At 40.1% G+C, this 19,210-nt stretch overlaps 3 protein-coding genes across 4 annotated transcripts; 2 read left to right on the forward strand and 1 right to left on the reverse strand.

Moving 5' to 3' along the window:
• Positions 1-521: 521 nt before the first annotated feature.
• LOC141774807 (protein Wnt-8a-like) lies at positions 522-6,092 on the forward strand. 2 transcript variants are annotated; one of them, XM_074647623.1, is made up of 6 exons: positions 522-3,340; positions 3,458-3,491; positions 3,624-3,762; positions 4,144-4,269; positions 4,370-4,512; positions 5,228-6,092. In XM_074647623.1, exons 1-6 carry the CDS (start codon positions 3,267-3,269, stop codon positions 5,792-5,794), a joined length of 1,083 nt encoding a protein of 360 aa, XP_074503724.1. In that variant the 5' UTR covers positions 522-3,266; the 3' UTR covers positions 5,795-6,092. The 2 variants fall into 2 exon arrangements, with proteins under 2 accessions (XP_074503724.1, XP_074503723.1); XM_074647622.1 differs by lacking the exon at positions 522-3,340 and having other exon boundaries at positions 3,408-3,491.
• A 199-nt stretch (positions 6,093-6,291) lies between these two features.
• On the forward strand, positions 6,292-9,541 carry LOC141775109 (protein Wnt-8-like). Its single transcript, XM_074648089.1, has 6 exons — positions 6,292-6,878; positions 6,966-6,999; positions 7,090-7,219; positions 7,845-7,970; positions 8,124-8,266; positions 8,834-9,541. Exons 1-6 carry the CDS (start codon positions 6,817-6,819, stop codon positions 9,392-9,394), a joined length of 1,056 nt encoding a protein of 351 aa, XP_074504190.1. The 5' UTR covers positions 6,292-6,816; the 3' UTR covers positions 9,395-9,541.
• Positions 9,542-17,394: 7,853 nt separating this feature from the next.
• syce3 (synaptonemal complex central element protein 3) lies at positions 17,395-19,176 on the reverse strand. Its single transcript, XM_074648088.1, has 3 exons — positions 19,060-19,176; positions 17,947-18,055; positions 17,395-17,797 (listed from the first exon to the last, which is right to left on the reverse strand). The coding sequence occupies exons 2-3, from the start codon at positions 18,053-18,055 to the stop codon at positions 17,676-17,678; spliced, it is 231 nt and encodes a 76-aa protein (XP_074504189.1). The 5' UTR covers positions 19,060-19,176; the 3' UTR covers positions 17,395-17,675.
• Positions 19,177-19,210: the final 34 nt, after the last annotated feature.

The following is a 19,210-nucleotide window of genomic DNA, read 5'->3' on the forward strand; positions in this document are numbered from 1 at the left end:
TTAGGGGTCATTGTAACTGATAATCATCATCATCATCATCATCATCATCATCATCATAATTAAATGCTGATGAACTTCATCATTAGTTGCAGCCCTGCTTGATTTCATTCAGTGAATATTAAAAGGAACATCACAGTGGTGAAGACACACCAGTACACCACCAGAGACAGTGCTGTGTAGATAGCATATACATACAAGCACCAAGTTTGGCATGATGATTCCCGAGGGGACGCTTAGCAATTATGAACGATTGGCCACTTGAAAATCCAAGATGTGGGCCATTTTTCAAGATGGCCGCCAAATTGACCTGCCGATAATGGTTTCTCTCGTAGAAATTCATCTACTTGGTCGAGTACGGGACCAGTAATCCACAGTTTCCTTCCTTGAAAGACCGGATAAGCAGGAATATGACAAGCTCCATATCCAACACCAGGTGCTAGAACTGGAACTGTGGACCAGACGGCCAGAAATTAAAGAAAAAAAACTTATTGGAGGAAAATTAGATCAAGCATACCAGAAAATATATAACTCTACATCACACATTCAAATTGACCAGGTACATGCATTTCCTTAAGAAAAACATTCTCCGCAAGTAAATTTGACAGCCATCTTGAAAAAATGGCCGCCATATTGCAGTTAAAAATTGTTAAAACAATCAAAATTAGATCCAGCGTGCCAGAAAACACATAATATAACACCAAGATCACTCAAGTCGATCAAGTAGATGAATTTCTATAAGATAAATCAATATCAGCAGGTCAATTTGGTGGCCATCTTGAAAAACGGCGTCTATCTTGGATTTTCAAGTGGCCAATCGTTTATATTTGCTTAGTGACCCCTCGGCAATCATCATGCCAAATTTGGTGCTTGTATCACTATTTGCACGATTTGATTGGAAAATGGATGTTATCCGCTCCACTAGCAGGAACTAGCTTGCTATAGCTGGCAGTATAGATGGGCATGCTATAGGATGGAGGAATGTGATTGGCTGAGAGGTGAGGGGGGCGGGGCTTAGTGACAATAATACTGTCATGAAGAGTGAGGAAATATGAAACAAAAGCTGTAAAAAAATATCACTATGGAATAAAAACAGACATTTGAAAGATGGGCATTTTTTTCTGCATTAATGACATAACTTCTTTATGTAACGTTATCCAATTATTTATTTATTACAGGTCCTGTTTTTATTCCATAACCAGCAGCCTAATACAATGGTCATTTTATTTATGGCCCAGTATCTCTGTGTGACTGATGTCTCTGGCTGGCGTCAGCAGTCCTGCCACCCTGTCCTCGGCCTGTCAGACCCGTCACCTCCTGAGCCTTTAGTGCTCCATTTCTCTCACCTTGCGCCGCCATAAATCAGCCGTCAAACTGCAGCCTGGGCGGCCTAATGTGTCTGAAATGTCTGTTAGAACAATTTAATTAGCGCGCATTTTGACTTCATGTTATTTTAAGCATGGTTGTCATTCAAATGGTCCTCCTATACCATACCGTTTCCTCTCTTGTAATGCTGGAATACACATCATCCAAACGTTGCATGTGGAAAAAAAACTGACATTGCAATATTCTGTTTTTGCTATATACTGTATATTGCAATATCGAAAAACACAGGAATATTCACCCTACCTCTTTGTTAGCTACATTTTAAAGTGAAATGCTTCAATCTGAAAAATAAAAATCCATAGAAGCTCTTAAAGTTATTATTATGATGAACTTTTCGTTCAAGCTATATTAGTAATTATAACAATTACATAAATATATATAAAATTGTACATTTAACAGGTAACACAAAAAAATCTGATTTGTCGATTAATGATAATAAAAAAATTAAATGACTTAACCCACGTGATTTGTCCTTGAGAGTTTCTTTGTTTATGAGACATGCTGCAACACGCCCAGCTGGATGGATCTACTATTCACTGCAGGTTATTAACCCATTAAAATAGTTAAATGAGCCTTTGCTTAAAGACAAATTATGAAGCATCCCAGATTGATTTTTAATCGCTCTATATTATTTCCCAACAAGGTGTTGAGGGGCTCTAGGTTTCAGTCATGTCTAATTAGTGGGGATTATCCTCACCTCCACCTCTCCTCTATTGTGAGGAGGACCTCGCCCAGCCGGCAGCCTCTTGTCCAGCAAGCAGAGTGGATGTTTGTTTTAAGGGATTTTGAGTGGTTTAAAGGGGATTTGACAAGTGGATTTAATCTAAAAACCTGTAATGTCAATCACTAACTCCTTTCAAATCAAATCAACAGTACGAAATGACAGAAACTGGCATGATGAGTGTTGATGAAGCTGTGGCTAAATCAAGGAAGATAATCAGCAGAATTAAATGTGATGGGACTAATTTACTGGATAATCCCAGATTTCTATAATGATCAATAAATCAGATTTTAGGTTTAAATATACAAATTAAACCATGTATGCACTATTACAACTTACAATTTAATGGTTAAAGCTCTCATGTGTTTATACTCTTGTAAATTCCAGACTGTTTTCACACCGAGTTGTTTTCCCAGGGAAACATCTATTATCCTATTATCACGACGATGCCAATGTCGCCAATGTGTGAGGCAGTATTTACATGACTATATACCATCAGCTCCTGAAAGACTTTATGGCTTTGTAGTCACTGGGCTTTCTTTCTCCCTGAGACACTGGTGCCACATTTCCCAAACGTTTCCAACTACACATGAAACCTCAGTTCTGTATTTCCATGAACGTATATGACTGTGATTTAATAATTATAAACCAGATATATAATATATTGTAAAACCCAATTTGAGCTGTGTAGTTATATATTTGTGGCCTGAGTGCAGCAGCTCAACTCCTCTTCAAATCCCCCAAACCATAAATCACTACAATATTTCTATATCAATATGATTAATGTGGGGGTTTTATTTGTCCCATTTGTAATACACATTATGGGGATGATATATACTGGATAATGCTTCATTTCGTGGGAAAGGCGCATACGGATTAGAGCCTGGGAACGACAGGTGAATGAATGAGGAGCTGTTTAACTGTCTGCGTCACTTCTTTGAAGTGCAATCAATGTCGTAGTCCACGCATTTTCACAGCGAAACGTTACCTGCGGGACAAATCTGTCAATCAAAGGGGGGCAAGAGCATATAAATATCATCAGCCAGCGTGGCGTCTGGCTACTACTTCAGTTGCCTCTCTCTCTCTCTCTCTCTCTTGCCACTCATATCTGGGATACTAAAGGAAACTAATCAGGCCTCCTGTTTGGAATACAGCTGCTGCTATGGAACCTTTGGATTTCCTTCCAGTGGTGGTTCTATTCATGTGCTGTCATCATGCTCAGTTTGCATTAGCTTGGTATGTCGTTTACTTTTAAGAGGAATTGATTTTTAAAAAAAAATACTGCAGTGTAATGTGTGTTTGCTGTTTACAGTGATTTTGGATTAACGTGGCTTTCTTGTTTTCTTTTTATAGGACGGTGAATAATTTCCTCATGACTGGACCGAAGGTAAATACATTTTGGTCACGTATTGTGCCTAAAATCAAATTCAAAATTAGTTGTTTTTCAAATAAATAAAATGCATTTTATTATTGGTGAAATGCAAAAAATGACTAACGTTATCATGTTTTTCTCCCACAGGCTTTTCTGACCTATGCAGGTAGTGTGCAAGTGGGCGCTCAGAGTGGAATACACGAGTGTAAACACCAGTTCGCATGGGAGAGGTGGAACTGCCCGGAAAACACGCTCCAATTATCCACACACAACGGTCTTCGAAGTGGTAAGACATTTGTATATTCCATATATATATTGTATCATATGATTGACTTTCAGCAGTGGAGTGTGAGTGGTGGTGAGTTCGACTCCAGCACCTTTCAATTTTGCTGGAGCGCTTTTTCACAAAGTGAATCCTTCAACTGCAGAGCAGAAGGTGCTGGAGGAGCTGAGAAGGGACATAAACATAAACTTGAATTCCTCACTGGAACCACATTAATAATGAAAAACCAAACATGCCGAAAATTATTACCCTATTAATCTCAGGTATACTGCCTTTTACGCACGGTTTACGCACAGTATTTGAGTGCAGCCATTACGCATTTACGGCCCCAAAATTGGATTGCAAAGTAATATATTTGCTTTTCTTTGTCATTTTATTGTATAGCCACAAGGGAGACGTCTTTCGTGCACGCCATCAGTGCAGCCGGAGTGATGTACACGCTCACCAAGAACTGCAGTATGGGAGACTTTGACAACTGCGGCTGTGACGACTCCAGGATTGGACAGACAGGTAGGTTTCTATGCATGGTCTATTGATCATTATAGATGGTATAGATGGACCTTTTACTGTTAGAATTGAATAATAACGTGTATTTTTTTTTAATCCCCAGGTGGCAGAGGATGGATTTGGGGAGGTTGCAGTGATAATGTGGCGTTTGGAGAGAAGATCTCCAAACAGTTTGTTGACGCGCTGGAAGGTGGACAGGACTCGCGCGCAGCAGTCAACCTGCATAACAACGAGGCAGGCAGACTGGTAATGATTTCACTATTATTAGTCACTCGATTTTTATTACCACTTTTTTTCCCACTAATATGTTTATTGGGTTTTCTTATTTTCACAAACACAATAAAAAAAAAAAACAACAACAAACACTGGTACAGCTCAGATCAAAAAAAAAAAATAATAATTATATAGGAGGTCATATAGGAAATAGTCCATAGTGCAGGGAAGTCACAGGATATATGAATTCATGTTCAAGAGACTACTTGTGAGATAATGGAGGAGAGTTCAGGTCCAATATAATTCAGATATGGGCTGCCAAATATTGTGGAACTAATCTACTTTGGCATGTAGAATATATTTGTGAGATATTCCATCTCAAATATGACTTTTCGCCAGCCTTGAACAGAGGGTTTATTCTTCTTTATTACCACTTTTAATGTAATTTGCAAAATAACGCAGGTCAGAGGGGGAACATGGGATTTAATTTTCAGTGGCATTAAAGCATGTGTTTAAATTCAACATGGAGAAAAAAACGTGCAGGTTTGTTCATTCAACTTCAACTTCAAATTCAAATTCAACTTTCTTAATTCAACTTTATATCATGTTTATTTTTGTTTATAGCTTATCTATTATTTTGTTATTATACTGTTTACTTGCACCAACAAAACCAAAGCAAAATTCCTAGTGTATACCTCTTACACTTGCAATAAACAAGATTCTGATTCTGATCTCTCTCTTTTTGCAGGCAATCAAAGCTACCATGAGGAGAGCCTGTAAGTGTCACGGAGTGTCAGGGAGCTGCAACATCCAAACGTGCTGGATGCAGCTGGCCGACTTCAGAGAGGTGGGCAACTACCTGAAGATGAAGCACGGACACGCAAAGAAGCTGGAGATGGACAAGAAGCCGGCGAGGGCAGGGAACAGCGCGGACAACCGAGGGGCCATAGCGCACGCTTTCCGGAGCATCGCTCGCACGGAGCTCGTTTACCTGGAAGACTCCTCGGATTACTGCGTGAGGAACCAGAGTCTGGGCTATCATGGCACCGAGGGACGGGAGTGCCTGAAGGGCAACAAGAACATGTCCCAGTGGGAGAGGAAGAGCTGCCGCAGGCTGTGCTACGGATGCGGCCTCAGAGTGGTGGAGAAGCGCATCGAGGTCGTCAGCAGCTGCAACTGCAAGTTCCACTGGTGCTGCACGGTGAAGTGCGACCGATGCACCCAAGTTGTTACTAAGTATTACTGCGCGCGTAAAGTCGGAGGGAGAAAACCGCATAATAAAACCAAGCGCAGGCAACGTGCGCGCCAGCACTGATGGCACATTTGTTGCATATAGACTGTCCTCATTACTTTTCATTTATTTTTTAGCATTATGGACATCAATAAGCATTATTCTGTATTACAAGAATGTTATTTTCATTTTCAACTATCACCTGAAACCTTTTAATGCACTTGATTTAAAGGTCCCATATCATGCTCATTTTCAGGTTCATACTTGTAATTTGTGTTTCTACTAGAACATGTTTACATGCTGTAATGTTCAAAAAAACATTTATTTCCCTCATACTGTCAGCCTGAATATGCCTGTATTTACCCTCTCTGTCTGAAACGCTCCGTTTTGATGGAATTGCAACAGAATTGCATTGCTAGGCAACAGCTTGGGTCCATGTGTATCCTGTCCGCTGATGACATTCACATACACTGCAACCAGGAGTAAACTGGGACACATATAGAATGTTTAAGTTTAAAATTGTGTCAAGGGTCTAAATATTGTATATTCGTGACATCATGAATGGACAGAAATCCTAACAGCTTGTTTCAAATGCAGAGTTTCTGAATATGGGATGTGTGTATTTCCCTGTGGATTGAGTGTTTCGATACTTTCACAGTATTTTAATAGGACTTAAGCCTGCTTTATGATAAAAAAAAAAATGAAAATCTCACGTTTTTATAATATGGGACCTTTAAGGGGAAATTTGTCGGATTTGTCGTTGGGTCTGTCTTCTGTGAAGTCTGAAAATTGTCTAATATGTATTTTTTATTGAAATTTGTTACCTAATAAATATTTTTCTACAATACGCAAAACTCAAACTGCTTTGTCATTATTTTTGTATATTGGTGGCCCTGGTGTCAAACAGCCTAAAAGGGGTAGAAAATAAACTGTTGCCTATAATGCCATCCTTTGAAGTGCGCATATAGGCGTTTCCTGAACTCGTCAACCAATCAGCTTTCTGGGAGCTCAGGGGACAAAGAACAAGAGTTCCATTTGTTCTTCATTCAAATAAAAAGAGAAAGTTGCAGCACAGAGGACCAAAATAACTACATCTCTACTTGAAAATGGCGCATGCATTATTTTGGCTCCTGCCTCTTTTATACAAATTGTGTCCTGGACATGCCTGGTAAGAGACCATCTGTTTGCCTATATATCTTTTCTTTATGTATATAATAAGTGATCTCATTCTTTATCCTCTCATCTTCCTCTTCAGGGTGGCAAGTAACGTTCTTATGACGGGACCAAAGGTAAATAGAATACCCTGACTGACAAGTTTAGGATAACATTTCAAAAATGTGAATCAGGCCACAAAATGACATTTTGCCTCTCTCCTGCAGGCCCATCTCACCTATGCAAGGAGCGTGCAGGGAGGCGCACAGAGTGGGATTGAGGAGTGCAAACACCAGTTTGCATGGGATAAGTGGAACTGTCCCGACAGTGCAACTCAACTCAAAGGACTGAAACGAGGTAGGTTTGAGATTGTAAATACAATTAGTTCATTGAGTTGTGCATGCAGGTCCTAAAGAATGACATTCATGCGTAAAATCGTTTTGTATTTTGTATATCGGTAGAATTTCCATTTTTTATTCTTATTTTATTCTAACGTTTTTATGTATTCTTGTATTATACTGTTTAACTTGCACCAACAAAACCAAAGCAAATTCCTAGTGTATACCTCTTACACCTTGCAATAAACAAGATTCTGATTCTGAAAATGTGTAAACATACAACAACACAGGACCTCATAGACTAAAATACATGGGTAATATGTATTCAAATAATGGCTCCACAAATAAATATGAATGTGGGCCTTTTAGTTACATATTTGTTACATTCATTTTCATGTTTCCTATGCCTACAGAAGCCCATTTGATTTTTTTTGTAATTATAAGTTGTTTTTTTAATATTCACTGATCACTTATATAAAAAGTCCTCATTCTTCTTTTAATAAGATCTGATTATTACCGTATTAATTTCAGGTACTGCCTTTACGCACGGTTTACGCGCCTTTTACGCACAGTATTTGAGTGCAAAATCCCCAAAATTGGATTGCAAGGTAATATATTTGCTTTCTTTTTCATTTATTGTATAGCCACCAGAGAGACTTCTTTCGTCCACGCCATCAGCGCAGCGGGGGTCATGTATACTCTGACCAGGAACTGTAGTCTGGGAGACCTGGACAACTGCGGCTGTGATGTCTCCAAGAACGGAAAAATTGGTGAGGTCCTATAAGCAAAAAACACATTACTCAGAATATAATCTTATATATCAACAATACATAAGGCACATTGTGCATATAAAACTTATATTTGATCTATAGTTCCTTTCTTTAGAGGGTTACATTTGATGATGTGATGTGTTTTGTGTGCAGGAGGTAGTGGCTGGCTGTGGGGAGGCTGCAGTGATAACGTGGATTTCGGAGAGAGGATTTCCAAACAGTACGTGGATGCTCAGGAGACCGGTCAGGACTCCAGGGCTGCTGTTAACCTGCATAACAACGCGGCTGGGCGGCTGGTAAGTTCTGTTCACACCCACACAAGCATTTCTTTGACATGAAATCCCTTAAATGCTATGTTATGAACCATCGAGACCTCTCAGGTCTTCTGGATCAGGTCTGCTTAGTGTCCCCCAGAATCAGAACTAAACAAGCAGAAGAAGCAGCGTTCAGTTTTTATGCACCAAATATCTGGATCAAGCTCCCAGAAACCTGCAGGACCAACTCCAACTCTGAGTTCTTTTAAATCAAAGCTTAAAACTTTCCTGTTTGCTGCTGCTGCCTTTTATTAAACCAGATAATGATCTTATACTGCACTAGAACTCTTACTCTTGTGTGTTATACTCTATTTTAGCTTTTATCCTATAGCTTTTATTTTTAACTTGTTTTTATTTGCTAATCTTTAATGTTTTTATAACTGTTTTAATTATGTCTTAATGTGTTTTTGCACTTTGTCGCAATGTTCTTGAATGTTTATGTAAAGCACTTTGAATTGCCCTGTTGTTGAAATGTGCTATACAAATAAAGCTGCCTTGTCTTGCCTTAAAGTTGTTGTCAGTATTTAACTTTCCCATGGTTTCCAACAGGCCGTGAAGGCAACAATGAAGCGCATCTGCAGATGCCACGGCATGTCTGAGAGCTGCAGTGTCCAAACCTGCTGGACACAGCTGTCAGATTTCAGAGAAATCGGCAACTACTTGAAGATGAAGCACAGTCAAGCCCAGAAGCTGGACGTCGAGAAGAAGCGCATGCGTGCTGGCAACAGCGCGGACAACCGAGGCGCCATCGTGGACGCGTTCGGCGGCGTCGCACCGGCTGAGCTCATCTACCTGGAGGACTCTCCGGACTACTGCCGGAGGAACAGCAGCTGGGGGCTGTACGGCACCGAGGGCCGGGAGTGTGTGCAGCACGGAGAGGGTCTGACCCAGTGGGAGAGGCGCAGCTGCCGCAGGTTGTGTCACGAATGCGGCCTGAGGGTGGAAGAGAGGCACACTGAGGCGGTGAGCAGCTGCAACTGCAAGTTCCACTGGTGCTGCACGGTGAACTGCGACGACTGCTCTCAGGTTCTAGTGAAACACGTGTGCGCCAGGAGGGAAGGTGCTGATGGGCACGGATTTAGAGGACGGAGATACCGTGGACCCAAGTGAAAAAAGATTTTATATGCATCTGTTATACCTGTCTACATCCCTGTAAAATAATGGCCCATATTAAGATGTTAAATGTCTGCACTTTTCTATGTCTCCTTGTATAAATATTTGAGTGTCTATTTATGAATTTTGTTTTATTAAAATAAAAGTTAGAAATAAAGACTTCCAGATGTCACGTTTCATTTCAGTCTATAATGAATGAATGAATGAAAGACTTTATTTCGAACATAAAATAAATATAAACAGACACAAAATAATAACAAACAAAACAAAAGTAATAGTGTCCGAAAAGGAGTAGGTAGAAGTAACATTTATATTTCCCTACCCCTTTCTCACTTCTCCTCTAATAACTCATATATCATAGAATGATGGAATGATAATATAATATGATATATAAACTATCCCAGATTTATTTACATCACAAATTAAATATATGAACAACCCACAAATCCATCCGGAGTTTAAAAGTAGATATAATCCAACCCTTAACCATATACCTCCCAAAAATATATTTGAATAACTACAAAACATTTGATTATTTCACTTCTAATAAATCCCATAGGATCATTGGATTTTAAAACAGGGCTGCACTATTTAGAATAAGAATGGAGCGAATACACTTAGCCGAGGATTACATGGATAACATGGCGCAGTTCGCACCTAACCAAGGTGTTGATCCAGCGTTGATCCACCAAGCACTTTGATGTCAACGTGTATTGATTTCGTTCAAACAGCAGCGAGGCTTTGAAAGACAAATTAGGAAAGCATTTCCACCACTAGAAATTGCTATTTGGCCTGATAATCCGGGACACTATAGCCCTATAGTCTTTGTCACATCTCACAGGCAATGCAAATGTCTCAAAATACATCAAAGCCAATGAGGGGAAACTGTCTGTAACAGAAATTGTCACCAAACTTCAGTTTCTCAGAAATTGGGTTTCAAATATTACATGCATGTAAATCCACTGAAGCGACTCAGACTCCACCTTGAAAGCAAGTTAATTTCTAATCTTGTAATTTGCAAGTAATTAGGTCTAAGAGAAGCCTGGTCTCCGCCCACTACCCTATCTGTGTCTAAAGAGCCATTCATTTGCCTCCTTCTCTCCTCTACCCCCTGTATCTCCAAAAAATCTGCCTCTCAGCTGGATGTGTCATAAATCTGCCACTGTCTCAGTTGAATGAGTGATGGCATGGATATTACCTTCATGAGGGGGTCCGTGCCTGAGGGACAGGGGGGTGGGACACAAGTCTTTCACTATCTTTACAGACCAGTGGAAGCAGTAAATGAGGAGATAAGTGAGAAATTACAAGCAACTGGTGTCATTTTAGATCCCCAAGAACTCTGGCAACATTATGGAGTCCACACAACTTGTTTCAAATTTTGACAGTGATAAAAGAAAACAGCCAAGCTGCATTAAAATACTTAAAACACTGTCGAACAACACAGAACTCCACATTAACATAGCACTTTTTTTTAGGACAAATGGTGTTTCAGGGACAGAAAAGCTGAGAAACTAAAAAAAATCCTGACTCTAGAAGGAACAAGTAACACTCTCACAGACCAAAACACTCCCTCCCCTCCTTCCCATTTGTCTGTTTGCTTCTGGGGATGTCCTGTATTTCCCATGCTGCCCTGCTGTGCGTTAATGAAGGTTTCGCCCCACTGGAAGCCCTCACCGAACCGCCCCTTATCTCTGCTCTCCGCTGAGTACATTACAGGTTCCATATTGGTCCCATATGATGCTGTTGCTTTGGTTGTGCTTCACAAGCTGCTGATAAACACTCTTTTACCTAATAAAGTGTAATTTCTATAGGGAGACAGTCGGTTATTTATCCTGTAACCGTTTTGAGAAATAAGATACGATTTTGGACTTAACAAAAACAACAACATTTTCTGAACATCGTCTTACACTGATTCAATACCTTGCTATAAGTGTTGCATTTATTATTATACTGTATTTCACGCCACGGTGGCAGTATCATGTCTTTCATTGGGGGGGTATGTTTCCCAATCAGGACAGAGGAGGAAAACAGGGGAATGGGGGTGATCTCTCCCACAGGGACCCCCCAGGAGGACTCATGTATTCACCCAGACATGCCTGGGGGTCTAGGGGGGTCTGAGCGTGATTGATCATCCCTTCTCTCTGCTGCAGCCCTCCTCTCTCACCTGGGTGTGAGATACCAAGAGGCCTGACGCAGGCCTCAGGCTGCAGGCTGGGATACAACATCTGACACAGCCATGTTATGAATTACAATAAAAAAAAGCATGTCTGAGATCACAGCATGACTTGCAACAAATACATGTATCTCTAAGCATCAACATTAATCTATGCATATAAATAAAACTATTTAAAAGAGTATGTCAACATTAAATCCACATAAGGCATGAGAAACATGTCTATTTAGATCTAACCATATTTAAAATTGTTTAAGAAAATCTGCATCTCACCGCTATTCAGTCTAAAGTCAGACACATTAGTTAGCACAAACTAAAATGATAACCCCCGCATGCATCTACAAGCCTGTGGTAGAGTCTGTAGGTGAGCGAGAGGAAATCAGCAGGCTCTATGTTTAGATATAGTTAAACTCTGCAGTGCATGTACGCACTAAATTTATGTCACAAGTGCTTTAAAACCACGGAAAGTTTCTACTTCAGTCTTATACGTGATACACAAGCAAGAAGACAAACCACAACTATGCTTATTTAAAGGTCAGAGAGGTCATTTTAAGGTTTCATTTTATAAAAGTAGGTTGAGAATGTTGAAAACAAGAGCAACAGTTGTGTGAACTCACTGCAAGACAAGAAGCTCCTGCTTCAGTGGATGTGATACGTACAAGAGACGAGGATGAGTCTAAACAATGTTCCTTCTAAAGTGGAGGTGATGGGATGGAATCCCCAAAGTCTAGCGGACTACATGAAAAGGGTGAGTATCAAAAGCTTGAGCTTGAGATAAAACCTTTTATATCTTCTGTAACAGTCATGTACTGTTGTTCCTTTCTTCTGCAAAGTTAATTTAAAACTTGACATGCAACATGTTAAAATATTGATCTTAAAAAAGGGGCTGTACAAAACATACAATATAATACCTATTGCTTGAGTAATGTAAGTAACAGTTCAATGTTTTGCATTTTCCTTGACCACAATTTGATGCAGTATATTTTATAACACTAAACTGCTCTAAAAGTGTGTGACATCTTCTCAGCTGAAGTTATCCGGCTGCGACAGATTAGTGATAAAGGTCAACATAAGTGGAGCACAGTTCATGGTAAGTACGTATACATCTCTGGATACACTTACCTTCTTTTCTGAAATACTCAGAGCAATTTATTTTCTTTTTTTCATTAATCTTCAAATCGACATCATCCAGCAAATGACCCCGTGTGACCTTCAAGTGTTCCCCAGCCTTTATGTCCCGTGAGTCTGACTGAATATACATTTATTTAATTGGACACCAAACTGTTTTCCGACAGAAAATATTGATAAACATGGTCTTGTATCTTCATAGAATCATTACTAAGATCCAAAGTGAAATCAACCACGGGGAACAGAAGAGGGCCTTTGGTCATAAGTAAGAAAAACAATTTTATTTTACAGCTTCTACCAAATGTGAAACTGTAACTGAACAACAACGCATAACTTTATTATTTATTTTTTGTGCAGATCAAAGGCACCACAGTACCCAAAACAAGGTAAAGAACACTTGAGTTCAACTATGCCACTGATATCATAAAGCTATCTTACCTTAGGCCTGATACTATTCTTTTTACGGGTTGTTTTCCTGCAGTATTTGTACAGGAGGAAGAAGTTTGGGACTCTGATGAGTTTGTGAGTAAAAAGCTACCTGTTATTTCTCATAAGTTTGGTTGGATACAAATTTCAGGGTCAAGGCAAATTAATAAAATGAAGTGACAATGTTACCAGCATATGACAGGAGGAATAGTTCACAACACTGTATTCTGTGACCTGATTTGAACTCATGCTCACTACTCGTGTCACGTGTCTGGGCTGTGCTCAGGAAAATGAAAGTGATCAGGACTATGAAGGTCCAAACCAGGAGGACGGGGAAGAAGACGGCTACATCTGTGCTGTGGCTGAGCCACACACAGCTGAGCAACAGGACAGGGACGAGACCTATGAAATTAACTACGAGGAGCCTTCCTCTGCAGGCATAATGAAGCCACCTCGACACCCGAGAACGGCTAAACTTCAGGACAGAGGTAACCGAAAGCAACCCTGACAACAGCGCTGCACACAAAGAAAGGCAATCATATGTGAAAATGTCTCAGTTCATCTGCTGCCTTTCGTTTTATGTGCTTTGAAAGCAGAATTGGTGATTACTTTTACTTCAGTCCTAACTTAAAAAATCTATGTAAGTAGATCCTGTTCCTGAGCCGATCCCTGCTGAAAGGATCTCAAAACCTCCAACACCTCGTCCACCAAGAATGAGCCATACAACTCCGAGACCTTTCAAAGCACCAGGTGACTGTAAATTTAAAGACACTACAACCACCTGACTTATTGATGATCTAAGCCTTATGTAAAACATGTTTTCCCATTCCGAACACCAGCCAGCCAACCCAATCTGCACATCGACAGGAGTAAGAAACCTGGACAATGTGGCCCATCCCAGACAGACCTTACCAAATCAAGTATGTGCTGCTCATTATGTGGTGTTTGGAGTGGTTGTAAGAGTCGAACAGCAAAATGTTGTCACAATATAACACATTTCTGTGTCGCACTATCCATTATTTCCACAAGAGGGCAGCACAGTCAAGGCTCCTGGCTCATCCACAATCAAGATCCCTAATCCAAGAGTCATCAAACCTACTGTGTTCAACAGGTAGTAGGCCAATCTGAACAATTTATGAGTCTAGCAAGCAGGCCCTTCAATCTGGGTAATGCAATTATTGAAGTTTTTTTTCAATGATGTTCCATTTCATCTCTCCCCTCCCAGATTAAGTAGACGCATTCCAGCTCCTCCAGTGCCAACACAGCCTGCTAAGGTTAACAATTCAATACCAGACCCAAGTGAGGTGAGAATCAAAAGTGGACTTGAGTCATGATTTCCATAAATACTGTGCTAGCTGGAGAACACACATGATGTTAAGGGGGAGCGCTTCTGTGCAATTACACACTTTTAGAGTACTTTCAGAAGGGAAACAGCAGATGGCGATGTTGTAAAAAGAACACAACGGTGGGACCCTTGTGTCTGCTCTGAACTCAAGAGATTTGCATTTTATTCACTAGGTTGGGTAATTGGGAATATCTGTTACAACAACAATAATGTAAAACACATTTCTGTCACTGCAGAAGAGAAATGAGAAGAAGGAGTTGGTTTATGTTGTCCTTACTATAACTGTTTTGTTCTGTTGCATCCAGGGTTTGGATCCCAGTTGGTACGGAGGACAGGTGACCAGACATCAAGCTGAAGTTGCTCTCAGGGAGGTGAACAAGGTCAGGCGTTGCCTCTCACATAATGTCCTCTTCCTTCTGCAGGACAGACACACAAATACACAAACATGCAGCTGAAATTTCACAGGATTTTCTTTGCAATATGTCAAACTGACTGAATGTATGTGTCTTTAGGATGGGGCATTTGTGGTGAGGGACAGCTCACACGGCGCAGTTGAGCACCCCTACACCCTAATGCTGCTGAAACAAGGCAAGGTTTACAACATTAAGATCCGTAACCAGGGCAACTCCTACTCCCTGGGCACCGGCCTCAAAAGAAACAAGGTAAACTAAAAAATGCTGATGCCATTATCTACCATGTTAAAATGAGAAAAGGAAAAGGCCAGTCTGTGTTCACTTAAAATAAACTGAAAAGTTCACATCTTGCGGCGCGCCTCGGGGAGCGTTTGATGCTGACTTGTGTTGCGCTGCGTCATTAGGTCCCTGTCATCTTTTTTGTGTGTGCCGCTGTGCTGTAGAGTTTCTCCGGGGTGAAGGAGATGATTACCCATCACACACACACTCCTCTGCTGCTCATTGATGCCACAGACCAGAGCTCTGAAGCGCAGAGCCAGTGTTGCCTGCTGCACCCTGCGGGACTCTGACCAGTACCAACACCAAGCTTAACGTGGGTGTTTGAATCTGTCTCTGAATGCTAATTTGTGCGCAGGCTTGTTCAGGCGCCTTTAAGGGACAACCAAACAAATGTCACAATTTTTTGCAAACACAAAAGGTCATTGTTATGTAATTTCTCTTTTTGGTAACTCCACTTGTATTTTTAGCAAACAGAATGAGAGAAAAGGATTTTTACATGGCTGATGGTTTGCACTTTTTATTAAACTGTGTTCTCCAGACACGCGGCATTACCTGTTCTTCATGCCTCAGTTTCAGGTCACGCTGGGGGCTGCTGCTTGAGCGACTCTTGGATTTGCAGAGATGCCAACTTGTCAGGGTGGCCAACACAAACGATCAGATCACATTGCCTCAGTTGAGTTCGCACTGCAGGCGGAAAACAAATACCTTGTTTCACAAGTGCCTCAGGCCGACACGGTTCTAAGATGTCCAAAGGTCACGTTTCAAAATATACCAAGGCTCCACACCAAGGACTATAGCAAGTCCTTAAAAGGAAATGACCTGAATGATAAACTACTTTTCCTCTCTATTTTGTCCTATTATTACAAAACAGTAGTGGTATTCACTGTATGTCTAACACGAAGATACATTACTCAAACAGTAGTGCATTGCCACAACACCGCAAATTATGTTTGTGATCACTGAGAAATTGCCGTTTTCACTGTGAAAAACTGACTAAATAAAATTCTCATAAAAGAGTCAGTGTGCATACTAAATTAGATTGATTTTTGAGTGTGGTGTTGGTGAATTGTTTCACAATGCAATGCACCATGAAAACAGAGGAGCTACTCACAGCTGGAACAATTAAAACAATTTGGGGGTGAGACAGCACAGACAAAACTAAATGAAATGTAATCTTTGGGAAAATCCTTTTCTTTTTAGTAGGTTTTCAAACAGCTCTCTAAAATAACAGGTTGATTGACAACTACTTTGACTGTGTCTTTGTCCAAAACTGTCTCCCCCGGGCAAGTAAAGAAGTTGCAACATCATGCCTCACATCAAATGGCATGATGAACAACCATGTGTGTAAAATCTTTCCGTTGCTCCTATCTGCCCATCAGCAGAGCGCTATCTGACAGACATCATGTAGCGTCGTGCAACTCTGCACCACTGACATCTACAAGCAAGGCTGAGTTGAGCAGCAGTTGGTGTACAATAATCCAATTTTGGCTATCCCATTTCAGATCTAGGATAACAGTTACATCATGCGCTTTGCATATTTGCAAATCGATCATCAAGGTCATCTTACTGGCATAATTTGATGCTTACTGACATTTTGGAGGCGTAAAGGGAGGGGACAGGGAGAAACAGTCAAACATACGTGCCAGTTGATCCATGCAGTTAGATAAGGAGTCCAGCACTTTCAGTATGTTTTCCAGATCAATGCAGGCAGTTGAGGCAGCTTGCTCTGTGATCTTCTCTGTGTTTTCCATCTGAAAAACAGTTGCATAAGAACAAAACAGACTATGTCAACTATAATCATATACCACACAAAATCTTACAGACTTGAAATGCAATTCTGAATGCTGGTGTAACATCACAAACTAAAACATAAAAGTACAATAAAGAGATACTGCACACTAAAACATGTTTTTTGAGCTGTAAACTAAACTTGACTGTAGTGTGATGAAACACATCAATGGTGGTGTTAATATTGACATTTCTTAACAAATTAATAAAATATCTTCATTTCATTTGTTGAATTAGGCTCAAAATGCTGTATAAAATCAGGTTTAAGGCCAACGCTGACACCGGCGGTCCACCAGTTGTGATTTACAGTATCTATGTCATGAAATTATTGGTAAATCCTGGGAGTTGGGCTCAGACCTGGTGGTGAAGTTACACATTAATACAATACAAAATTAGGTACCACGACATGTAAGTCTGTGTCTATAAATAAACACAACAGAACACATTCTCATTTTTTGTGTTTTTATTATTCAATTTAACAGGCTAAACCGATTAGAACACTTTATAGCCTACAAAAACAAATACAATTTGCAGGCCATGTTAACTCAACTAACAGCAATCAAAGAGCTGCAGCATTACTGAATTTAAAATCCTCTTTTTATGCAAACAGTCAAGAGAGCAGAAACATTGTGTCTTGTGAACTTAAAACTCTGATATCACATCTGGGTAGGTGTCGTGGTGGCAGTAGGCTCAGGTCATATAACCCATCTCTGGCTCCTCCTGTTCTCAGTCTCCACAGACAATAGCTCTGCATCTACGATAGGCTTCATCCAGTTTCTGCATAGAGTCCCCCAGCTCGGGACTGGTCCGCACTGCCACCATGTCATAACCCATCCAGATCAGCTCCACTACAGGTGGACAGGGAATAAAAGATAACGTTAGTTATAATTACACATTTATGTTACCACAGCTCCAGAGATCTGAATCCCCCAACTACTACTGCGATATTAAATTATATCTAATAATAATATATATAATAAGACATTAAGTTACATACTTGACATATTTTCAATGGCTTCTATAATTCTCTCCAGATCCTTGTTCAGCTCCAACACGCTGTCGATGCTGTCCTGAGGAAGCTCAGGCAGAGAAGATGAACCGGCCATCTAATAAATTACAAACCGGTGGCAATATGGCTTATCCAGCTGTCACACACTGACTGACCCACAAAACAAAATAACTAATTTCAGCTACACCAGGGGTCAGCAACCTTTACTCTCAAAAGAGTCATTTTAGGCAAAAAAAAGAAAAAATAATCTGTCTGGAGCCACAAAACATTTGATCACTGTGATGAAGGTAACACAGTTTATAGTCTAAGTATATAGAATATAAGTCTAATGCAATGAGGGCCAAAGTGACAATGTACTACGGAGTATTAGGGCCACATTGAGGGAAAAAAACATCTGAGATTTCCAGAATAAAGTCATAATATTACGAGAATAAAGTTGTTACTTTACGAGAAAAAAAGTTGTAATATTACAAGAATAAAGTCATAACTTAATGAGAAAAAAGGTCATAATATTACGAGAAAAAAGTTGTTACTTTACGATAAATAAGTTGTAATATTACGAGAATAAATGCATAACTTTACGAGAAAAAAAGAAAAAAAGTAAAATTACTACTTTATAATATTATGACTTTATTCTCTTAATATTATGACTTTATTCTCGAAATCTCAGATGTATTTATTTTCCTCAATGTGGCCCTAATACTCCATCGTACCGTCGTACCATAGACCTACAACAATGATAAATCAAAGTGAAAATGTAAACAATAAACAGTTATTCATTTCCATGTTTATAAATCCACAGGGAGCCACCGGAGAGGAGCTGAAGAGACACATGTGGCTCCGGAGCTGCAGGTTGCTTAGAGACCCCCGAGCTACACCAACAAGCCGTTACTGGTGTTGGCTTGTCATGGCAACAAAGGTAAACGTCAGCTAGCTGCGTGCTAACGTTAGTCAACATGCTAACTAGCATTAGTTAGCTAACTAGCTAACGTTAGCATGTTAACGTTCTTCTAAAATAAATATAAGGACAACAAATACTAGCTGGAAATGTAGTCATCAGTTTATGTGGTTAATATGTATCATATAATTATATAGACTTACTATAGAGGGCGTTTCTTCCGTGTTAGTTTGAATCAGAGAGTTCTCGCGCCAACTTTAGAGGGAAAAAAACGACGTAATGTTTTGACGCGTCTTCATTTTAAGACGTGATGACGTAACTTCCTACGCTTTTCAGGATACTTTTCACACACAT

Source organism: Sebastes fasciatus, chromosome 10, assembly GCF_043250625.1.
Source record: "Sebastes fasciatus isolate fSebFas1 chromosome 10, fSebFas1.pri, whole genome shotgun sequence".
Lineage (NCBI taxonomy): Eukaryota > Metazoa > Chordata > Actinopteri > Perciformes > Sebastidae > Sebastes > Sebastes fasciatus.

Bases quoted from the DNA above. Each gene is read 5' to 3' on its own strand.
- syce3 (XM_074648088.1), bottom strand. From the start codon at position 18,055: ATGGCCGGTTCATCTTCTCTGCCTGAGCTTCCTCAGGACAGCATCGAC. The intron at 17,798-17,946 runs GTATGTAACTTA...GTCCACCTGTAG, and splicing joins AGCCATTGAAAATATGTCAA to TGGAGCTGATCTGGATGGGT.
- LOC141775109 (XM_074648089.1), top strand. From the start codon at position 6,817: ATGGCGCATGCATTATTTTGGCTCCTGCCTCTTTTATACAAATTGTGT. The intron at 6,879-6,965 runs GTAAGAGACCAT...CTTCCTCTTCAG, and splicing joins TTGTGTCCTGGACATGCCTG to GGTGGCAAGTAACGTTCTTA. The intron at 7,000-7,089 runs GTAAATAGAATA...TCTCTCCTGCAG, and splicing joins TTCTTATGACGGGACCAAAG to GCCCATCTCACCTATGCAAG.
- LOC141774807 (XM_074647623.1), top strand. From the start codon at position 3,267: ATGGAACCTTTGGATTTCCTTCCAGTGGTGGTTCTATTCATGTGCTGT. The intron at 3,763-4,143 runs GTAAGACATTTG...TTTATTGTATAG, and splicing joins ACACAACGGTCTTCGAAGTG to CCACAAGGGAGACGTCTTTC. The intron at 4,270-4,369 runs GTAGGTTTCTAT...TTTAATCCCCAG, and splicing joins CTCCAGGATTGGACAGACAG to GTGGCAGAGGATGGATTTGG.